General features: G+C 34.3%; 1 protein-coding gene across 1 annotated transcript in view; it reads left to right on the top strand.

Annotated features, from left to right (window-relative positions):
• Window positions 1–25,522, top strand: part of Rrp6 (exosome component Rrp6) — a 65,593-nt gene that overhangs the window by 29,387 nt on the left and 10,684 nt on the right. Inside the window, exons 7-13 of the mRNA XM_081737008.1 lie at window positions 911–1,054; window positions 9,762–9,952; window positions 11,784–11,940; window positions 16,468–16,616; window positions 18,952–19,114; window positions 23,042–23,269; window positions 24,406–24,564. Of these exons, the coding sequence (XP_081593134.1) occupies window positions 911–1,054; window positions 9,762–9,952; window positions 11,784–11,940; window positions 16,468–16,616; window positions 18,952–19,114; window positions 23,042–23,269; window positions 24,406–24,564 (1,191 nt within the window). The remainder of the gene's footprint in view (window positions 1–910; window positions 1,055–9,761; window positions 9,953–11,783; window positions 11,941–16,467; window positions 16,617–18,951; window positions 19,115–23,041; window positions 23,270–24,405; window positions 24,565–25,522) is intronic.

The following is a 25,522-nucleotide window of genomic DNA, read 5'->3' as shown; positions in this document are numbered from 1 at the left end:
CTATCAACACCCTGTATTACATGTTCGGGATGTACCACGGGCGCCATGATGAAACCATGCCGTCTGTCATTACCTTCTTGAGTCCTAATGTTTGGCCGGATTCTTAAATTCTTAATGGATATCGTTAAATACTTTCCACCAATTGATAAATGCTGTAATATTGTGCTATTCTATCAGCTATTTCTATTTCATATTTTGTGCTGTACGCTCTAAGGCTCTGTGCTGAACTGATTCCCTCTTTTTTTGAATTTGACTGAATAACTTCAAACAGTGAAAAATTAAAAATTGTAAAGTGAGCAGATAAAATCTGGAAAATGCTATTATATGATCTAACAATTATTTTCAGGACCTTTTGTACAATATATACACTATAAATTTGAGTACGCAACTATTATGACATCAGAAACTGCGCATCCAAATTTCTGGTATATAAGAAAAAAAAAACCTTTAAAGAGGGAATCCTATTTAATTATTTAATAGCAATTCTTCTTCTTTTCTTCTTTTTCTTCTTTTCCTATTCTTTTCTTCTTCTTCTTCTTCTTCTTCTACTACTACTACTACTACTACAACTACTACTATATTATTATTATTATTATTATTATTATTATTATTATTATTATTATTATTATTATTATTATTATTATTATTATTACATTTTCTAAAAGTTAATTTCAGATCAGAGACTTCAGATGTCTGATTCTTTTTTCTTCCCTCCTTTCTCTCTTTCTTTTTTCCTTTTTTAAATATGATAGAAGCACATATAAAATGTTTGAATTAAACTTATAGTCGTTCAAAAGTAAAAGAAAAAAATAATAATTTCTGCATATTGTATTGACAGGTAACTTTAATTTTTAATAATTAAAACAACTGCATATCAATTATTTACTTATTATCTTATTCTTTTATGTAGCATCATTCTTATCGCACCTATCAAGGCATTACATGCCTTATGCAGATATCTACTCGTGAAACAGATTATATCGTTGACACGTTAGAACTTCGCCACGAACTTCATTGTTTGAATGAAGTATTCACTAATCCATCTGTTGTTAAGGTAAGTAGATGAATTTATTTTTCCAGTATTGTAACTTTTAATAAGTCCTTTATTTGTTCCAAGCTAGTAAGGGATGGTCGTGTTGAACTTCTTTCTTCTTCTTCTTCATCATGATCATGATCATCACCACCACCACCACCACCACCACCACCACCACCACCACCACCACCACCACCATCATCATCATCATCATCATCATCATCATCATCATCATCATCATCATCATCATCATCATCATCATCATCATCATCATCATCATCATCATCATCATCATCATCATCATCATCATCATCATCATCATCATCATCATCATCATCATCATCATCATCATCATCATCATCATCATCATCATCATCATCATCATCATCATCATCATCATCATCATCATCATCATCATCATCATCATCATCATCATCATCATCATCATCATCATCATCATCATCATCATCATCATCATCATCATCATCATCATCATCATCATCATCATCATCATCATCATCATCATCATCATCATCATCATCATCATCATCATCATCATCATCATTATTATTATTATTATTATTATTATTATTATTATTATTATTCTGCCCTTACTGACAGGTCACTTGCAGCAGATGAAGAGCTTCCATGCTCCACGGTCCTCCGCTATCCTCTTCGTCTTCACGTATGATCTTTCTGTTTTTATATCATCCATTAATTGTAGTCTCCTTCTCCCACTCCGACTCTTTCTCGCCATCATACCCTCCAGGACATCCCTCATGATACAGTTTCTTCTTATATTGAATCAGTACTAAAAGTTGACCGGTAATTCAAGGGAAATGTAGTTTCATAGTAAGATGAACATGATAATATGCCATATTTGAAATTCACTCAAAAACTACGCACATATTTTACGTTATTTTCATTTAAGAGGCTGACTTACTAAAAATAATACAAAATTTACTATTTTTCTTTTGCTTGTTTATTCATAAGTGAAAGGAGATAATGAAATGCAACTTACCATATTCATAGATAATGTCATTCTACAACAGAAAATATGAACCTGAAGAATTTTCAGTGTTGCTATCCATAGGAATTACAGTGTTGCCAGAATAACACCGCTCCTAAAATCTAAGTTAAGGCAGCGACTAGAGAAACGATCTCAACTTCATTTGGTTACGTATAATGTTGTTTTGGTTTCCTATGAACTACTTTTTAAATAACATTATTATTCAGTTTTAATAACTGTATGTTAAAACTATTTTGTTTATTACAAACTAAATAAATTATTATTTAAAAAGTAGTTCACAGGAAACCAAAGCAACATGATACATAACCAAATGCAGTTGAGTTCATTCCTCTAGTCGCTGTCTTAACTTAGATTTTAGGGGCGTTGTTATTCTGGCAACACTGTAATTTCTGACTGGCAACACTGAAAATTCTTCAGGTTTATATTTTCTGTTGTAAAATAGAATGACATTATCTATGATTGTGGTAAGTTGCATTTCATTATCTCCTTTCACTTATGAAAAACAAGCAAAAGAAAAATGGTAAATTTTGTATTATTTTTAGTAAGGCAGGCTCTTAATGTTGATGTATTCCCTAAACTTAATCTAAACTAGATTGGGATAGATTACAGATGTCCAGAATAAAGAAGAGAAAAAGTTTTCTGACACTAGTTTTGATTCAATTAGATATATTATTACTATAAACAATAATGTAAAATACCTATGCCACATATCTTGTATTAAACGCATTGCGCTGAATTTGGCATCTTATCTAATTTTTAATGTATCTTTCTTACTTTAAAAAAAAAAAAAACACTCCGTAGTATGCGTACTTTGATAGATATTGATACATCCTTTCAACTATATTAATCGTTGTAATGAATTTACTCTTCCGAAAACAATTACGAATTAAGCTGCTCATAAAATTCGGTGCTACAATCAGTTTCAGAGGTGCTTGCAAGATATTTTCTTTTCTTTTTTATATATATATATATATATATAGATATATATTATAAAATTGAAAGTGACTATGTGACTCTTAATCTCTGGAACAGCCCGACCGATCTCGATCAAATTTTCAACATGGATAAGGTTTGGGCAGGGGAGTGTTTTTATCATTTCACTTGGACAGTAGACCATAGGGGAGGGGGAGGAAGAAGAATTATAAAAAATAAATAAATAAATGAAATAAAATTTAATAACTCTTGAACCAAACAACCAATCTCGATCAAATCTTCAACATAGATGAGGTTCGTGCCTGGGGGATGTTTCTTATCATTTCACTTTGACGGAGCAACGTAGGCGACGGAGAGGTGGGAAGATATACAAAAATCAAGATATATATATATATATATATATATATATATATATATAAAGTGGCTATGTTCGTGAGTTAATAACTCTAGAACCACCCAACCGATCTCGGTCAAATTTTCAACATAGATGAGGTTCGAACCTTTGAAGCTTTTTTTTTTTTTTTTTATCATTTCACTTCGACGGTAGATCTTAAGGGAGGAGGGGAAATGTATGAAAATGAATAAGACTTAATAACTCTTGAACCACCCGACCGATCTCTGTCAAACTTTCAGCATAGATAAGGTTCGGGCCTGGGATGTTTTTGTCATTCACTTTTACGGTGCAACGTAGGGAAGGGGGATATATATGTCAAAATATTACAAATAAAAGTGACTGTCTTTGTGACTTCATCACGCGTAAACCACCCGACCGATCTTAAGTTTTCAATATAGATGAGGTTCGGACCTGGGATGGTTTTTATCATATTACTTTGTTGGTAGAACTTAGGGGAGGACGAGAGGAGGGGAGAGATGTATAAAAATAAATAAAACTTAACTTTTGAACCATCCGACCAACCTGTATCAAATTTTCAACATGGACCTTGGGTGGATTTTGCCATATCACCTTGACGGTAGAAGTTAAGGGAGAGAGAGGAAGAGAGGAGAGAAGAAATGTATAAAATTAAATAAAACTTAATAACGCTTGAACCACCCGATCGATCTCGATCAAATGTTCAACATAGATGAGGTTCGGGTCTGAGATGTTATTTATCTATTCACTTTGACGATAGAACTTAGGGGAGGGGCAGAGAGGAGTTAAAAAATAAATAAATATAACTCTTGAACCAAACGATCAATCTCGATCAAATTTTTAACGTAGATGATGTTTTGGCCTGATATGATTTTTTATCATTTCACTTTGAGGGTAAAACTTAGGGGAGGGGGAGGTACATAATACTATAATTGATTATAGTATTATATATATATTTATCCTTAAGCAATAATTAAGGGGAATGGACTTAAACTGAATACATAAAGCTTTAGTGCATATATACAGTAGAGCGTCGATTATCCGAAGTAATTGGGGGACATGGGTGTTCGGAAAACTGGTTTGTTCGGATAATCGAACTGTACATGTTTATTTGCCAAAAAGAAGTACTGTACAGTAAATTTATTCATAAAAAGAAGTGTGCTGATTGTTGAAACACAGCGACTGGCGGCTTGGCCGTTCAGCAGCGCCTTATGAAGGCCCCATTAGAAGCAATGTTCCGCCAGCGGTGGCTCAGTGCGGCGACTACTGTGGGAAACTTGGTTTGGGAGTGAGGGGGATGATGGACGGTAGGGTGGGAGAGTAACAGATGCGAGCGAGTACACAGTTCGGTTAAGCGGTCGTTCGGTTGACCGACGTTCGGATAATCGACGCTCTACTGTATTGTAATCTAGCCCTTCTACTTTGCACCGTTGGTTCCTTAAAATATCTCGCACCTCCAACGAATTCTAAACTTGAAACTTGTTCTATGTTCGATACCAGTGTATCTTTGCAATACTCATTATGTACTTTGAAGATGATATCCGTCTCAACAATACATTTGTCCATACACATGTATCCTTCATTGTACGTATATTATCATAATTCTTCCCCGTCCTTCAGAAAGAAATGGAAAGTTTTTTACATTGCCATTCTATCCGTCAATCGACTCACTACTCTTAACTGCTGTAAACTTCACTTTACTGTACTCATTCTGTTTCCCGTACACCCATTTTATTTTTACAATTTCTTTATTTTTAGTATTATTGTTGGTATTTTTCTTTTATTTTGTATTAACTTTCATTTTTTTTTCTACTGCGTTATCTTCTTGTCTGACGAAGTATTTAAAGGTATGAGTGTAAAAAATATAGTGTACACTATTTGTGTAATATACCTAGTTTTAGAAGTGTTATTTACCAAATATGACCCAAAATGTGTATACTCAATGTTAATAATTGAACAACTTGGCCAGATTCACGTAACACAATTCCTTAATTCTATATTTTCATCAATTTAGTATAACCATTAATGATACATTTCTTTAATTGATTCATATTTTTATTTTCTTTAAGTGTGTCCCATATGTACTCAAAGATCCCAGAAAGGAGGAAAAAAAAGTGAGTGATCCCTTCATATTGCCACCGCGCCACCCAATGTCTGTTCTTCATAGCGTAATGAGCATCTGCCCATCCTGTTGAAATTACTCAGGGAAGTCTTTACATAATCCGTGTAGTTACGGCATCAATCAGTTGCCTTCTAATTTTTATCAGTTACGCTGAGATCAAAGAAAAACTGGTCCCAACACATGGATTTTGTACAGTTTTCGCAGCACTATAATCCTCTCTGCTTCTTGTTGTTTGGAAGCTTCTATTGTATTGTTTTGTTTAATTTTTCAGGTTCCGTCTGTATATATCAATATACAGGGTGTTTCAAAACACTGACAACATGTGGAAAGTGATTCGTGACACCAAGATCAAGACAAAAGTATAGACCAACCTGGATGCAAAAATCCGTCGTTTCGGAGTTATATGCTGCCAAAGACATAAAAAATGAACCTTAAAGGTCCATAGCTCCAATACTATGTTATCTACTATAGGGTGACCAGATTTTGACAAGCGAAAAGTAGGACACAAATATAGTAGTACATGATAGTTTACTGCGACCGCAATACGCATGTTTTTATTTCATTTAACATTAACCTTAAGTTAATCATTCATTTCTGTTAAAATGAAAAGCACTAAAGAAAAGTATTGAAGGAATTCAACACAACTCCAAATGCTTTGATGAATGACAAAGTGGTTTATTTTTATGAACGTACAGTGAAACTTAGTGTCGGAAACTTAGGGAAAAACTTTTAAAATCAATTTTCGGAACGTGGGGTTATTTTAAGGAAAAGGAATGAGGGAAAATTCAGACCGGAACAAGAGAAAGTGTTTCTCGTATCTTCCCTACCTTAAAAATATCTCAACAAGCCCTTAAAAAAAAAAAAAAAAAAAAAAAAGTAAAATAATGTTTTGTTGATTGTTCTACTTTCCTAATCTTCTGAGGAATGTTATAAAACACAGCGGTTCATCATTTAGGAAAAGAATGCCTGTGACTTAAAATGTTGTGAGTAGAGAATGAAGCATTAAAATATTGCAAACAAGTTATCTGAGGACATTTTAAAAAAGAAGGACATTTCTCGATTTTCTAAACGTCTTCGCAACACGCAGGACAGTTTTTTAAAAAAACAGTACTGTACTGCGAAAATCAGTACATGCTGGTCACCCTAATCTACTATCCAATACTATAGTCAGGTTGACTTTACCTAACAAGGGACATCACCCAATTGTCCGGCTCCGATTTCAATGAAATTTTTCTAGCTGATAGAGGTCATATATGTATTATTTGTGATGACAGAAATTTTTGCCATCGTGCATGTTTTCTATTTTTTTATAATTTTTAACAGTTGTGATGTGGTTATTAGAGATTACTGCAGAAGTCCCTTACTAACCTTTGTAAACCGAGCGTTAATGAAAGAACAACCATGTAGATACATATAAGGCCTAGGGGGAAGTTGTATGGTAGGTATGACCTTGACCGCAGCCATCTTGAAATCCGCCATTTTGAAGTAAGGTCAAGTTTTTTAAATGGGAATAGGGTAATATGATACATAATTTCGGGCTAGAATTTAATCAGCAAGACAATGGGTGAAGCTAGTTTTGAGATACACCTATTTGGGGAAAAGTTACAGGCATTTAATTGTTCACTTACTACGTGCGAAAGTCCCTTACCTCCACTTCTAACCCGCATATTAATGATAATAAGTGGATAAACGCTTCGGTAATACATATTATGCCTAGAGGGAAGTGATACGGTAAGGGTATCCTTAATGGCAGCCATCTTGAAATCCGCCATTTTGAATTAAAGTGAAGTTTGAAAAATGAAAACCATAGAATGTGACACCTCATTTTAATAGCAAATTTTCCCAAAAAGCCAATGGTATACTTATCTTTGTTCTATAATTAACCAGTGTGAATTTAGGACTGCTTCTAATGAGCACCAAACGTCCATTATTCGATCTTTTAAATTGGCAACACTTCTAATTTTCACCGCATGTTTTAAGATTCCAACTGGCACTTTGCAGTTGTTGCCATGGTTCGTGTTTTCTAAATTTATTACATTTTTTTAAGAGTTGTGATTTATCAGTTCATGAATAGTGTTGGGATAAGCTTCCAGCAATCTTTCTGAATTTTGAAGACTTGCCATGTAATTATTTATTTCCTATACCTGCCCTTCAAAAACTCGTTTACTGACATGAATCATCGCACAACGAAACAACTCCAACTTTGCACTCAGGTAATACCTTAGACGTAGCTTGTGTAGTAGATGACACGAAAAATCAAATGAAAATTCACTTCAAAAAGGAAAACGAAATATGATTGTTGTGTAGATCAAGGGTCTTTTGTTTTGTTTTATATTTATTTCTTTATTGTATATTTATTTATTTTTTTTTCTATGGCAATTTTTTAGCTAGTCAGACAAAAAAGTCAGTCGTTTTCTAGCGATTGTTGTCGATGATTCACGATTGTAAAATTTATAATCAGTATTGATCGGGCATTCAATTAAGTTACACCTCTTTATAAACCAGTTACCTGTTTTCATATTATGTTCATGGTACAAACAATGTTGTGGGAACAGTCATATAATGCCTCTTTGATATTTTCTAGCATTGCTGCTGTTTCTTAAATGTTGTATTTATTAAAAAATATTTTATTGTTTGTCAATTGCACAACATGTAGGCTATATTTCCTGATAATTTTGTGTTCGTATAACACCAATTTGTTATAATTTCATTTGTATTTCTTTACGTCATATAGGTCCATAAGTTCTTCATGTATTCTTGTTTAAAATAAATAATTCCATTGCAAGTATTCAAAATTCAGAAAGATTGCTGGATGCTTATCCCAACACTATTCACGAACTGTCAAATCGCAACTCTTAAAAAATGTCATACATTAGGAAACATGAATCATGGCAACAGTTGCAGAGTGCCAGTTGGAATCTTAAAACATGCGGTGAAAATTAGGAGTGTTGCCAATTTGAAAGATCGAATAATGGACGTTTGGTGCTCATTAGAAGCAGTCCTAAATTCACACTGGTTAATTATAGAACAAAGATAAGCATACCATTGGCTTTTTGGGAAAATTTGCTATTAAAATGAGGTGTCACATTCTATGGTTTTCATTTTTCAAACTTCACTTTAATTCAAAATGGCGGATTTCAAGATGGCTGCCATTAAGGATACCCTTACCGTATCACTTCCCTCTAGGCATAATATGTATTACCGAAGCGTTTATCCACTTATTATCATTAATATGCGGGTTAGAAGAGGAGGTAAGGGACTTTCGCACGTAGTAAGTGAACAATTAAATGCCTGTAACTTTTTCCCAAATAGGTGTATCTCAAAACTAGCTTCACCATTGTCTTGCTGATTAAATTCTAGCCCGAAATTATGTATCATATTACCCTATTCCCATTTAAAAAACTTGACCTTAATTCAAAATGGCGGATTTCAAGATGGCTGCGGTCAAGGTCATACCTACCATACAACTTCCCCCTAGGCCTTATATGTATCTACATGGTTGTTCTTTCATTAACGCTAGGTTTACAAAGGTTAGTAAGGGACTTCTGCAGTAATCTCTAATAACCACATCACAACTGTTAAATATTATAAAAAAATAGAAAACATGCACGATGGCAAAAATTTCTGTCATCACAAATAATACATATATGACCTCTATCAGCTAGAAAAATTTCATTGAAATCGGAGCCGGACAATTGGGCGATGTCCCTTGTAAGACCTAATATGTGCGCTATCGAAAAATACATGTTTCAGAATCCTGCAGTACTTACACAACAATTTTTATAGGGGTAGTTTGGCTACGGGCATATAATTTGAAATACTCACCAGCTATTTCTATAAAAATTGTTGCAGAAGTACCATAGGATTCTGAAACATTTATATTTGGATAGGGCACATATTAGTTCCCAAGTGAAGTGTTGATCTGATTACAGTAGGTCCCACAATATTGGTACTATTAACCTTTAAAGTTCATTTTTTCTTATTTTCGGCAGCCTATAACTCCGAAATGACGACTTTTGAACCCAGATTGGTCTACACTTTTTGTTTATCTTGGTGTCAGGAATCACCTCCCGAACGTTATCGGCGTTAAGTCACTCCTTAAAGCTCGTGAAAATGAGAAATAAAATTTGAAAATCCCTTCGTATTTTCTCTCCGTAATTGACAAACAAGAATCCTACATGAATGATCTATTCTGACATACCAGGTACTCGGGTTTGCCTTTTTAAATATCTAATAAATGTTTCTTATGATATGCTTGTGTTCTTTGTTTTAGGTACTTCATGGTGCAGACTATGATATTGAATGGTTGCAGCGTGATTTGGGTGTATATGTTGTTAATATGTTTGATACACATCAGGCTGCCAGGGTGTTGAATTACCCACAGCTCTCTTTGGCGTATTTATTGAAGCATTTCTGTAAAGTAGATGCCAACAAGCAGTTTCAGTTAGCAGATTGGAGAATAAGGTACGTTTAGGATCAACTTATTACCCATCTGTTGCTATATATTCATTAGTGTGGTGCTGTAGGGTGGTCTCTTCCTTGAAATCAATAAGATACAGAGTCAGTAAACTAGGACTACATTTATATATACTGATAAATGATGTAGGATACGTTCTGTACGGTATGAGTTTTTCCATTGAATGACGAGAGTTTCACAGGAAGGGAGGAACCTTAATAATTGCCCAGTTTAGCGATTTTTAGGCGTCATCAAAGAAAATTAGGGATCACTGAAACCGTATGAGTAAATCACAAAAATTCCAGGTACGAGGTGTAACTGTTCTTAATAGGACTAAATATTATATTGAGATGGTTGTATCAGCCAAATGCAGAAAGTATTCTGTCAATGTTCCTTGGGCTTCATTATCATTATTTTTGTCTTAGAATACATTGTAGTTAAAACCTAAGTGCACTTCCGTGTAGCTAAAACCAGTGCTTGGATAATTAATACTTTTCTGACCAGAGTATATATTTACTTAACGTTATCTTCATCAGACGTTAACAGGCAGAAATATTTTCATAACATTAACTTTATATTGTTGTATAGTGTTAATTGTTTCATTTTATAATTTTAATTTTTAATATGTAATAATCAGGTATTATAATTTACTGTTTCATTTTAAATTTTTAGTATAACTGTTTTTTATAATCATTATTATTTTCACTTTTCTCTTTTATTATTTTAATAAATTATTCGAAATATCAGTTAATTTTTAAGATTCCTCTCAATTCAGTGTTCTATCATATAACTTTATTTTTATTGCTTCACGTAATAAGTTTTCATATCTGTGATATTTATCCTTCCATTCGTTCTTATAATCTTATCTCATAATTCATGTATTTGAAGTCCATTTGTCCAGTTCATTTATCTTTCTCTTGTTTCTCTCTTAATCCTTCGCGCTTCTTTCCATTTTCTTATTATTGTTCTATTCTCTTTTTCTAGACCTTGGAGCCCTTCCCAATCTATATCGTGTCCTGTTTCCTTAAAGTGTTTGTATATACCGTTATTATCTCTTTTAAGTCTCATATCGTCCCTATGTTGTTTTCTCTTTCTTTAATTTTAATAGTCTGCTCAGAAAAGTATTAATTATTCGAATAATAGTTTTAGTCAAAATGGATGAAGTTACAGTGCTTGGACTGCGTGGTCCTGGGTTCAGTTGCCAATGGATACATAGAACTTTTCAGTACTGACCTAGGATCGTAAAGTAGTAGGGGATATACTTGTATTAAGGGTTTAGCAATTAAAAGGATGTGGGTTAGCTGTTGCGTCCGAATTTTGATTAATTCCAATGACAGTTTCGTCGGTACCTCCGAACTCTTTCAAATTGATAAATCGTCGTGTTTATAGTTTCGAGGATGCTGATTTGCATCTTGATCTATTCTTCTCCATTGTCAACTTTCAGTTCTTTCGTATTGTAAGATTTATTGTAGACTGTGTAGTGTTGTTATCAATATGAATAGTACACTAGAAACTGGAAATTAAATTTTAAAAATGCATATACAAGTTACTTTGTGCAGTACATGCTGCACTGTGTAATTAACGCGATTTCATGTTGACCTTCGTTGTAGCTATATAGTTAGAGCATAGTGGGTCCTGGTAACTTTCCACGGCCTACACACATTGAATTTTCTTCCAAGATGAATTTTTGCTAGCCAAAATATATTCAAGGGTTGATTAAACAGTACTGGATTATATATAACAAATTCATTATGTCGTAAGTACTACATATGTCAATACACTTGGAAGAAAAGAGAGAGAAATATGAAATAAATTTTGTTTCTCTTCTTGCATTTACAGACCTTTACCAGAAGAAATGATCAAATATGCCAGGGAGGATACCCACTATTTATTGTATATTTACGATAATATGAGAAATGAACTGCTAAAGAAAGCAAATCAGCAAAAGAATTTGCTGGTGTCAGTATTTCAGAGAAGTAAGCATATCTGCGCAAAGGTAAGTAATCTTAGTTTTTATTCTTTAATATTTTCGCATAATGATTTTTTACTTATAAACTCAACAATATTCTAATAATGATGCTTAAAAATTATACATTCATAATCTGACACGAATTTCTTCAGTAACTGTTAAAAGTTTGTGCTGTTTCAGGATGTCTATTGGTCACGAAAGCCACGAAAAAGTCACGAAATTTAGCTTTTGGGTCACGATTTTCTTTATCTGTACAAATATAACTACAGACTGGAAAATTTTGTTGCATAAAACGTCAAAAATTCACCACCAAAAATGTCTTTAATCGCTACCAGATCACAAGCAAAGTACGATTCTATTGCATGTATGAAAATTTGGCCTAATTCGCACCCAAATTCGCTCTTAAGAATGTTACGAAATTTTATAGTTTGGTAAAGAAAAGGTCACAAAAAGTCACGAGATTTCATTTTGGAATTTTAGTGGACACCCTGTGTTTACGAGGTTATATAAATATCAAATTTTCTATACCAATGATCTTTTGATTATAGATTTTCTCTTTAATTTGTAATGTAATGAAAATATTTATTGTATTTTCTAAAATAAGGGCATTCTAAAATAAAGTATAATTTTAAATGCTAACTACAAAGGTTAAAAAGAAAAAGTATTCCTTTGTGTCTTACAATTATTCTATGATGGACAAAACAGATGAACATTAAATACAGGCGAATAATAATGAAAGAATTGATAGAAATAAAAGAATGGGGTGAAACGAATAGACCACGATAAATCTCACAAGTACGATATTCACCACGACCTCACATAGCTTAGAAACAAATCCACAGAAATCATTTTACTGAACTGCCGTTCATCAGGAAGGAAGGTGAAATAGATAATTGTAAATAAATATCTTCTAATCAGAAGGTTTGCTCCTTTGTTCGTACTTTATTGAGACATTTTTTCTTATTTCTACAGTATACGAAATGTCATAATCAAATTCCAGATGTTTGTGTATATGCCAGTTTTCCTTACTGTAGGGGGAAATTTTTTTCATATGCTTTTTGTAAAAGGCGGAGTTCTGGATTCTTCGAAACACAAAAATCTAGTTTGCTCATCACATTTGTTTTCTGTTTCTAATTTTAATACCTAAAAATGTTGGCGATTTTTACAGTACATTTCGTCAGAACATTTGAAAAGGAGCCTAAACATTAGCAAGCTCCTTTTATTGCACGGTAATAATTCGCCGCCTTTAAAATTAGCGTTAATATTATGATGGAACGAAGCCTTGAAGAGCTTAAACCGACCAACTGCTGATTTTAAGAACTTGATTTCTGTGTGATCTGCCTGCACATCGCGAATTTTGTAGCTCCCCAATTGTCACCATGACACGGGTTAGTGCTCTGTTTGACTTCATTGTGCATACATCGCGACCGGAACAATTGCGTACTGTTAACATTTTATTATCGAATTTTCTAAAAAGCATTGGCCTTTAAAAGTCAAAATTAAAAATACATTTATTGAGATTTTAAAGTAACAGTATGAAACCACTGTGCACTATTTTATTCAACAACCTTCTATCACTTTTCCTGCAGCACCATAATTCCGCCGCTGTAGTACTTCTGTAGTTTTCACAGGACTTTTTTGAAACTAACTAAATACCATTCAGAGTGTTATGCTGAGAACGAAACAAATGATAGTCTGAGGGTGCCAGGTTAGGGTTACATGATGGATGCATTAAAACCTTTCAGTCAAGTTATTTCTATTTCTGATGGATCGTTAAAGGTTATAAGGTTGGACGTCACTGTGGTATACGACGCCCGTTTTATGGACAAGTTCCGGTCATTGCTTTTGATTTGCTAGGTACACTCACGCTAATAATCGACAGTACACAATCCGAGTTTATCGTTTTGCCCAGCGCCAGCAGTTTACGGTGCACGATAGCCTCCCAATCCCACCAAACGTACAGCATAATCTTCCTACCATCAGTGTGAGCTTAGATACAGACTGGAGTTTCTCCTCGCTTCGATCACAATCATTTTTACACATTGTTGTCATACATTGTCCACTTTCCATCACTCATAATCAATCGCTTCAGAAATAGTTCGAATTCGTTACATTTCACTTGAGATTCACATGTAGAAATTTGATCAAGTAAATGTTCTTGAGTAAGATCATGTGGCACCCAAGCGTTGAGCTTATTTTTGTAGCCAGCTTTCTACAAATGGTTGTGTAAGTTGTTTGCAGTGTCATGACTGCTTGCATGCTGATCTTGCGTGACTTTTGCCAGAATAACATCCACTTTTAAAATGATTGGTTGGACAATGCGAAGATCATGTTGGACATCGAAATTTTCATGGAACCACCTTTTGACTGTTGCTTTTGGTAACGCATCTTGCCCGCAAACAGCATAAATTTCTTCATGGGCCTATGCAACATTTGCCTTTCATCGAAATAAAATTGTAAAATGTAGCGCAGTTTTGCAAAGAGTTGTCACTCATTTGATGGCGCAATGCCTTATTTCTGATTATAAGAATTCCAACACTTATTGCACAACTGCTAGCTTAAATTGTTAGCAATCGAATTAAGCGTATGTTACCCTTGACCCACTGCGAGTCATATACGATGAGATTGGGACATCTCGAGCGCAAAAGGCTCACTGCTTTTTAGACTGCCTGAGAGTAGTATCAAGTGTTGCAGTCTGTAAGACTTCTATCTACCAACTGGACGGTCTGGGTTTGGTCCATGCTATGAGTGGAAATTTTCGTTCAGGGTTAACAGCCTCTCTGTCAAACAGGTACGTGGGGAAGCCTGGGAAATAAAAAGCTATGGAGTGTGATGTGATACTGACTACATCACATTATGTATGTGCCAAGGTTCAGTATCTTTGGCGCCTTATTTCTACTTAGCCTTTGGGCCTCATCTGGCCTATTCCGAATGAAAGTCGCCCTATACTTTGTATCAGCTAAATATTAAATAGTAAGACACCTTTGACTTTACTGTGAGAATTTGCTTACCAAGCAAACAAGGATAGTTCTGTAAGGAAATGTCTTATGTCATACTTGATATTTAGCGTGTTATGAATATCGTTATATGTAATATACTCTATGTTGACAGCTTTCGATGCGCATGGACTGGCAGTAAATGTATTGTATAGAAACCAAATAATGGGAAGCGAGTAACACCAATACTGATTGGACAGAGGACCGCGGTAGCTCAGTGCTAGAACACTCACCTCTGGTATAAAGGATCCCTGATTCAATTCTGGCCGTGTGCGTTTATGGTGGACAACATCGTGTCAGTGAATTTTCTCGTAGTTTTCCCATTTTCTCCAACATTCCCATTCAACCATTACTTTCATATTCGTTCATTTTTATTAAATCAAGGGTCGCGGTGGCTCAGTGGTAGAGCGTTCACCTCTTATGCGTGGGGTATGTGGTTGGATTCCCGCGCACGCCAAGTGAACTTTGTGGAGGACAAGCACCGTGTGCGTGGGTTTTGTCGGGGTACTCCCGTTTCCTCCCACTTTCTTCATTCCACCATTTATTTCATCTCTCATCATCACCGTCCCCTTTAGCCTAGCCAGCATATCCGTGGGACGTAAAACTCAAAGATTTCATTTTTTAAAATTAGATCATTCGTCGTCTTTAGACTGCGGTGCGTAACTGTAAGACGTTAAACTGAAAATTTAGTTTCATTTCATTTCAATTTTGATTGGAGTGGCTTGGCATAGGATACTAGTGACCTTTTGCTTCTGTTCCAATCAGGGCTGTGTCGTGGAAAATCAGAGCCCGGGGCGAGAGTATACGACGGCGCCCCCATACATATATTCCAAGCAATTTTTCCTATCTTTTTTCCTTTTTTCTCTCCAGAATTTTTCGCCCCCCTTACTTCAGCGCCCGGGGCCGTCGCCCCGCTTGTGCCCCCCATGGCACGGCCCTGGTTCCAATAAAACTTTGAACTTATTAAGCCAAAAAATTATAGATCCCATTTCTGGTTCCCATATTATAATAGTAAATCTTATACGTTGGAATTAAATATGAACGTGAAGGAAAAAAAAATTCTTTGCTGATTTAAATTTTTTTTTTTTTTGTTGTTTATTTTTGATATTTCGCAGTAGACATTTATTTATAGAATTGTGTGTTGAGATGTGTAAGATTTAACAAAAATTTAGTATTTCATTTTTAATTTTTATAAATAATTTCGATTTTTCTTTCAGTAATTTAATTCAAAATTTTAACACCTTTTCCTGGTCCTCTTGCTTACCGATAAAGATTAATCTTCCGCTAAAGTTGGTGAAAATAAATTATTCAAGGAATATATACAGAATTCAGAACTACTGGTCTTATTGTGTGAGAAGTTAAAATTCTCAGTGTTCTGAAAAAGTTCAAATAATTTTCCACTAAAATTTAATTAAGAAATATCTCATCCTGTTTTGTAATATTGTTCTTTAGTATATATGCATAAAAACTGTAAATTTTGTGTGGTCAGAAATATACAGCCTTTTCTAATCAAAGATGTGTTTTCATTGTTAAAGAGTACAGTTACTTTGTATTTTAGCGTTATGAGAAACCGATATTGAAAGAAGACAGTCACATGGAACTGTATCGAAGAAGCAAAAAACATTTTAATACGCGACAGATGCAGGCTCTTCGCGATTTATATCAATGGAGAGACAAAATGGCAAGACAAGAGGATGAAAGCATAGGGTATGCCTGTTTTATTTATTTATTTATTTTTTTAAATTTTAGAACTGATACTTTTCTAGTAGATCTTTCCCAGAAATACTGAAGATCTTTTAAGCAGAAGATTTGTTTCAGTAACTTTTCTCTGTAAGCATGTCAGAGAAAAATGATCTGGACATTTAAAAATCAATGAATTTTGTAGAATATTTAATGTACAAATCCCATACCTGTGGTTAGTTTTAGGCGTCGATTTAAATGAGTGTGCGGTTTTCAGTACCATAAAGATATTATGTACAAAGTGTTACAGAGTACACGTGTCGTAATTTATAATATTCAATAAGAATTGTTTTAAATAATTACCTGCCGAGATTAATTCAGAACTAATGAGTCAAAATATGCAATTGAAGTGTGATGTAAATACAAATGAAGGTTTTATACCTAATGCGTCTAGTTAATAAGTTAGTTTGATGACTGACAGAACAACTATCAAAATAACTTTCTGGACGCAAAAGGTGAATGAAACCTTTAGAATTCAGAATTTCCTGAAGACCTTTACTTATGTCTCAATTGTATATTATCAAGGCAAAAGATTACGTGTTTTCCACTTCGATTATATGTAAGAAATAATACAGGTTGTATGGTTTTCTTGTAATTGTCAGCTACGAATCAAATTAGATATATATCAAAGTTTGTAAATAATTCGTATTGTAATTATGAAAGAAACGTACGTTTTTATGGTCGCATTGGGTGAGTAAAAACTTCCCTTTCTTTTATAGGTAATCATGTTAGTTTCTGACTTTTATTACTTCACGGAGGACACGGTTACAGTGATGGCACAGATATGACGACATATCTTAGTACTTAAAATCAACACTACCAAAAAAGGAAATATATATATATATATATATTTCATCCATGAAGATATATATTATTAAAAGTAGGAGTAATGGTTACATCTCAAACAATAAAATAATTCAAGGAAATATCTCGCAAATATTTATTTACATTTGATGGATTTTTCCTTGTAAATAAATATTTGAGATATAATTACAAACATTTAGGAACCGGGTAATATAAGCTAAGAACAGATCTGTTTTATTTTGAGAATTTCTTTGTTATTTTGTTGTTCGGTATTTAACCATTACTTGTACTTTCATAGTTTAGATCCGCATATCTAAACACATTATCTTAGTGATAAAGAACGTTTATCCGTGGTGTGAAAAGTTCTTGGTTTCGTCTTAGACCTTGTAAGCTCTGGCGAACACTGAATATCGTGCCTATCCACACAGGAGCCACATTTATTCCACTAATTAGTCCATCACGATTCACTAACATGTATGAGCCATCTTCGTTAGCTTACAGGGCTTAATCACCGGACGTTAATATAAAAATTTCATTTCAGTTTGTTTCTTTCCATTTTCGTGTTCGCTTCGCATAACTGTCGTTATCCGTTTTACTTGATGACAGTCTACCCATTCACTACTTGCTGTGTTCTATGTGACGACGAGCATTCATCACGATTGTCTGATAGCGCACTTTCCACTGGAGAAAATTTCTTTCAAGGTGGACAAGAGTAATTGATTCCATTTTCCAGAGGCCGGAAGCTATGCGCACCTTACAAGAAGAAAGGCGGTGTTTCAGAACCCCAAAGGTAGAGTAGTCTATTGAGCTGCAATAACTATAGGGACTCTTTTACTGGGATACACCGTGTGTGGGTTTTATCATTATTCTCCCATTTCCTCCCACTTCCTTCATTCTACATTCCGGTCATATCATCATCCAGGGTTTTCACACCTGGAAAATCAGGAAATTTTATTTTCGTTAGGAAAAGTCGGGGAAATTATCGAAAACTTCTTTAATATCAAGGAAACCAAGTAGTCGATCTCGATAATGAAGACAACTTTGAAGTAATAGCGTTATTTGGGCTTCAGAGATCATGTAGTACAACAGTACAGAATAATATGTTACAAATGCATTAAGTTATGTATTGTGCCATGATTTGTGATTAGGTTTTTAACTCTGAAATCAGTTGAGCTACAGCATCTTAAATCCCTTAGTGTAGACAGAATATGGCGTCTCTGACCTCAACTGAGACACATACGTCTTTTTGACCGACTTAAAAAAAAGGGACGAGATTTTAAATTCGACCTATATATATATACATGGTGTAGCGTCACGTTTTTGCGTTGCGCGTGCATCGCACTTCTTTACATTGTATTTCTTCTATGTGGAAGCCTACCAGCCTCTGCATAACATCATGAGATTTAAGAAAGAAAGAAGAATGCATAAATAGTCTCCTAATACTACAATAACAAATAGTAGTAGTAATTGAAATATAGAACCGTATTTTCTCTTACAGATACGTTCTTCCAAACCACATGCTATTACAAATAGCAGATACACTTCCCCGTGAGATGCAAGGAATTTTAGCGTGTTGTAATCCAATTCCTCCACTTGTACGACAGAATCTCGTTGTGTTGCATCAGTTGATTTTGAGAGCTCGTGAATTGCCTTTGGTGATTGTAAGTATTTATTTTATTTAGTATTATATTTTGTTGATTTGTTAATAGTGAATTCTCAAACTACATATAATATTTCAATGAGAATTGTAACACTGAAGTTTGTGATGCAATTATTATATAGAAGAAACAAATTTGAAGTAAAACAAGATACATGTTCCGTTAGATTTATATATAAAGCAAGATGACCACAGATATAGAGAATACTAATGTTAATCATAGATTCTGACAAGCTCTTTCTGATAGTTAAGTGCTCCTCTTAGAACCTCTGAACATGATTTAAATAATTAAAATAGTGTCATTTATCTCGATTTATACGAGAACTATAGTTTTGAGAATTAATTCCTTACTGAAAATCTGTAATATCTTTACTAATTACTGGGTTAATTTAGTGAAATAAGTTTTTGGTAGAAATTGTATGCATGGTTAAAACTGTATAGGTACACTCGAAGAAATAAATATTTTCCCTTTGACTTAAACATATCTTCTTAGAATAGTAAATCTACAATGGCAACACCGCATGACTATGCAGTTGACCTTCTCTTTCCTCCCTCTTTTGTCCAGCTCACGAATCATGCACAAGCTTCGAACGCAGAGACAGAAAGCTAAAAGTGGAGAGTGTTTTAAGGCAGAAGTAGATTTTTTTAAGCATGTTGAAAGACATTTTCTGCCTGAGGACATTAGAAAATATGTTACTCAAACAGAAGTGCGAAGGAAGAAAAGGACAGCTTTTATTATTTTAAAAAAAACATTATTTGTAAGGAAACTGCTATAAACATCTATTTCTTTTCTCCATTAAGAATATATAATTCTTAAATTTATTGGATAACGATCCGAATCTTGCGCAGTGGGTATTTTATTTATGATATTACTTGAAAAGCTTCACACATTTGTAATGTCAGTAACCAATATTTCTTTGGCAATTTGCAGTCAATGCTTGGGCATGCTCTTAGATTGGACTCCCTATGGGAAGATCATTAGTAGGTTCGTTGATTTAAAGTTTAGGGTCCTTTATCATTACCCAATTCGTAAAAACATCTCCCTATACTTAATTTCCAATAATAATAATAATAATAATAATAATAATAATAATAATAATAATAATAATAATAATAATAATAATAATAATAATAATAATCATCATCATCATCATCTTTGACATTACAGCCCCTAACTATGGTCTACCAAACGACATTCAGCTGAGCGGTGTGTGGTAAGCAGATTGACCCCCTCCCCCAACGTGATTTTTACTGAGTTTCTAGGCCTACCGGAATGGTTTTAGTTGATGTATGATTAGCAAATTTATCCCAATACGGTTGTTACTTGATTCCCAAGTCTACCAGACGGCTCTCAGTTGAGTAATGTGTGGTCAACACATCAACCACTACATAATAGTTACTAGTGTTTCTAGGCCTACCAGATGGCTTTTAGTTGCGTGCTGTGTTGTCAGTACATTGTTACTGGATATCTGGTCCTGCCAGATGCTTACAGTTATGTGATGTATCGTCAGCACATGGATCCCAACTCTAATATATGCATATTTGGAAATTAGAGAGGTCGTCCATTTTATCCATCACCGTCTGCTTACTGCACACGATGTGCTACTCCTCCTTACGTAGTACAAGCTTTGTCCTAACACACTACCACCAATACCCTGACTATTGCCAGCCTAGACTTCGGACGTGGTTCTAACTCTAGAGGTTTCAATATATATATAGGGCACTAAGAAAGACAAATGTTGTACCACCGCAAAATTACTTGGTTGACGATTAAACCAGGGATCCCAGAGATAAGTACTCGTGTCTGTTATATATAAAGCTAATCTTTTCGATTAAATTATAAGTTTAAAAGCTTTTAGGCCGTCATAATCTGATGAATAGCGTTTTCTATTTACTCTACATATTTAAATGATTATATGAGTCATAGATCTATAGTTTTTAGTAAGATCCGAACATGATCTGTCGCCTTGAGTTCAAGATGAGCCCTTCCAAAACGAGATCCATAGTCATTTACTTATGATTGAGAAATATTGACTTCCTGGCAAATGCAGTGAAAATTGTTATTAAGGGTCGATTTTCTCTTTGTGTGTACGATTCTTCCTGGGCATAGTGAAAAGGAAACATTATACATTCCGGTTGATTAACGAATGGTCAGTAACGTAATATTGGTTTATATCATTATTCGCCTTATATGAGTAAGAAAGACAGAAAATTTAGAGGAAAGCAAATCCTATTTTTCAACGAGGATTGCATCCAAAAATATCAAAATACGAAACTCGAAAGCATCCACCACTTCAGTCATAATAGTTTTAGAGTTTTTTAGTTGAAAAGAGTAGTTTTATTACTTTCTATTATTCATTAACTAAATATATTTTCTCTTGTTAATGTACTTTATAAACTCTTGGAAGAAGCTGGTTCTTTCTGTAATACATGGGGAACAGCTTACGCTGACTTTCGCGGTAACTTAGGTGGTATATTGGTCTGACATTTGGAGTGCGATCCTCCATCTAGTGTTCATAGTTTAGTATGTTCCACTTCTTCCTTTTCGGGGACGCGGTGGCTCAGTGGTAGAGCGTTCACCTCCGGTGCTTGGGGTCCCTGGTTCGATTCCAGCTCGCGCTGTGTGGACTTTGTGGTGGACAAACACTGTGCTCGTGGGTTTTCTCGGGGTTCTCCCGTTTCCTCCCACTTTCTTCATTCCACCATTTCATTCATTTCTTATCATCACCGTCTTCTTTAGCCTAGCCAGCATAACCGTAGGACGTAAAACTCAAGGACGTAATTTCATTTCATTTTTTTCTTGGTCTATAATCGGAACTATAAACTAAAATCACCTCCCTAACGTTACGAATTTGCGTATTCAGTTCACGAGGTTACATGTACATTCCGCTACCATCTTTGAATTTGTTCTATAGACCTGAGGAGGGCATGTACGCTCGCTCACGCAGTATCAAGTATTGGGGTATTGTGCTTTCGTCAGTTTGATGCGTAACAAAAATTGCCTTTAACATGTACAGTCACGAACATTAATAAATGGAGGCTGAAGCCATTATTTCTTATGGCTCCAACCTCCATTTGTTAGTGTTCGTGGCTGTACCACTGTAAAGATCATAAACACAATTACAAACTCTAGAAATGTGCACTATGAGCCCTTCCGCCCAAACGTATCATAAGATAGGAAGAAGAAAAAATAAATTTAAAAAAAAGACACACACACACACACACACACAGAGAGAGAGAGAGAGAAGTAACTGAAGTGTCCAGATGGGCGTCATGTCGAAATTGCTTATATAATGGATTGCTTACTAGACAATAGTTATGTTTCGAGTATTTTCTGTTTAAGTAATTCATTTTCGTTTCCACTTTAATTTAATATTACAGTTTTTATAATGTTATATCTTATTGTAAAATTTTTTTCATTACTAATGAGGTTAAATCAAATAAGGGTACCGTAAATGCAGTTAGAAATAATGATTTATTCATATCGGCGTATGCTTTAACCTAATTGATACCAGGAAAAATATTTAAGTATATTTACAAGTATCTTAGTTCTCAGAGATAGTTGAAACAGGATAGAAGTCACTCCTTGGATTACTGCTTTTGATAATAATAGGTACGGAAAGATCCATAAATATGACCTCCAAAAAATATCAATATACGCGTATTTGATGTTTAATACGTATTAGTGAATTAGTGAAGAAATTCTGTATTCTAATTCAAGAGAGACTGAGACTAAAGATATACCGACTATAGAGCGTAATGTAAGATTAGGTGCGGACCAAATCTATTCTTTACTTTATACAGATATCGAAATAGAAACGTAACTGACATCACCTCAAAAGCCAATACTTTCACACTTCAAATAGGAATTTGTGTTAGTATTTATTAATGTTTGGTGTAAATCGCTTACGGAGCTTCTATTTTCTCATAGGTTGACACCGATGAAGCACGAGTAAAAAGGGCTGAACAGACGCAAGTAAAGGTGAATCTGGAAGGTCCATTGCATTGTCCTCATGATATTTCTTATATGAAGGAATTTCGTGATGACTTACCTGTTTTACTGCATTCCAACAAACCCGTAAACAAAAATTCATCGATAGGCGAGTCCATATCTAAGAAACGACCAATTTTGCCTTTGCTTAGTCCAAATTCATCTCAGGTAAGGTATATTGTTAACATTTCACTCCGATGTACGTACATAGGTATAATAGAGAACTTGTTCACACTGTCAAATTAATTGAATAACCCGATAGAGGAAGTGTGTTTGACTTTAAATATGTGGTTTTTATGTAATCGAAGTTGTAATTGTGTATAACTTCGATCATTCTTACCCTATGGCATTCAAACTATTCATTCGAATAATAGTATAGGGAAATTTCAGATATATTTCACGAGAGTTATACAAACAAAAACTATATATTCATAAGTTTCATAAATAAATATGTTTTAAATAAGTAAGATTGTAGTTCTATGTAAATGTTCCACCCAATATAATACAAGAAATAATGTAAGTATCTTCAATATGATTTCCATGTTGAAAATAGTGATTGATTGTTTATGTTGTAAACACACACACACGTATATATATATATATATATATATATATATATATATATTCAACGGTGTTTGTAATTATCTGTATGCTAAGTAATCATCGTAGTTTAGGTAAAATACAAATATAATTTTTATATAAAATGGTGTTGATGAGATAAAAAAAAATATGTTTAAGTAAAGTTAATGGTGGTGGGTTTTCTTCTTATTTTTTACAGTAAGATTAATCCTTGTGAGACTTACCAACGTCAGTAAAAGTCACTTCTGTATCTGTTTCATATTTAAGCAAACTGTGTGCCAGATTGTTCTTCCTTTTCCCGTAATTTGACACGATTTTCAACGACAAAGTTATTTATAATGTTTATACATACATAGAAATATCTATTAACGAAATATCTATATTTCTAACAACGAAATCTATTATTTGTATATCTATTAACGAAATATCTAGAAATATCTATATTTGTAACAACGAAGAAGTAATACAAAAGTTTTGCTTCTATATTAACTTGAACTCTGATGCTGATTAGCGCTGATTGTCACGCAATATGTCTTCGTTACGTCTTAACGCAATATGGGCCATCAGAGTTCGTTCATGACGCTCATTTTAATACTAAATGTTGAATGTTATCTATGAATTCTAGGAAAAGAGGCAGGAGAGAGGAATGAGATTAAATACTTTTGTTAGCGCCATGTTCATGAATTGTTGAATTATTACTAATTATTAGTTATATCATTTTTTAGGCAGAAGATCCTGAAGTTCGAGAAGCTCTGAGTAAAGTAAGAGAGATGACATTCCACAGTCCATATAAAAGGTACAAATTAGTCAAACCGTTTGTTAAAAAGATGGAAGAGGAGACTGTGAGCCATAAAGAAGTTACGGACGAAGAAAGAATAGCGAAGGTAAAGATCAGTGAATTTTTTTTTCTATATTCCTAGGCTCTGAATAAGTACAGTAAGTGATCAAAAGGGCTTTCGAAAATGAGTATGCCATACCCAGGAAGTTCTTGATCGTATTTTCAATCGGCCTGGCTTTATTTATGTTAAATAGTGTTAAATCTTTGTTAATATTAACATACTAGGTACTACCGAAAGTCTTCGAAAATTTCCTCGTAAAAATTGGAAACTTATTTTGTATCATAATTTCTACTGTGACATACTCGTACGAACGATTGTATCGTTGTTGGAAGCGCTGCTTGAAGTTTGCAGGCTGCATCGTGTTCAAAAACTATTGCGATTCCGCTTGAATCTCCTCGATGGAGTTAAAACGCCGTCCTTTCAAGTGGAATTCCATTTTAGGAAAGAAGTTCAAACCGCAAGAGGCTAAGTCGGGTGGATGGAGAAAAATGGTCATGTATTTTGATCAGAACCCACTGATATCATTGATCGCCGTTCAAAATGCAAGGAATAAACTTTGCTGCAACTCGTCTTACGTTCAGTTCATCCGCATGAATTCGCATGTCCCACATGATAGGACAAAACATCAAGAATTGTCTGTCTTCTGACTTCAGGGATTCCTCGATACTTTCGCGATCGTTGATGGTCGACTCGATATTTGCTACCATGGTAGAATCCCGGCCATCTCTGAAACACCCAAACCACTCTATTTTTGTTTCACTTAAATTTTACTAACCTTAAAAGCCTCCTTCAATATTTAGCTGCAGTTTTTCCTTACTCCGTTATGTCAAACATTTTCAAATTCGCAGGAACAACAGAACAGGGTGTTAACAAAACCTGCAAAACTAAGGAACACTTGTCCTCATAACAATGCCACTTAGGGGACTGCTAGCTGAAATACACCCCAAAAGTCAGCTAGCAGCAGATATTGGTATTGGTACTGGTTTTAGCGCGGTAATTAAAT

This window comes from Thermobia domestica, chromosome 13 (genome assembly GCF_964235325.1).
Source record: "Thermobia domestica chromosome 13, izTheDome1.hap1.1, whole genome shotgun sequence".
Taxonomy (NCBI): Eukaryota; Metazoa; Arthropoda; class Insecta; order Zygentoma; family Lepismatidae; genus Thermobia; species Thermobia domestica.
The sequence above is the reverse complement of the archived record's forward strand: the minus strand, read 5'-3'. Positions and strand labels throughout refer to the sequence as shown.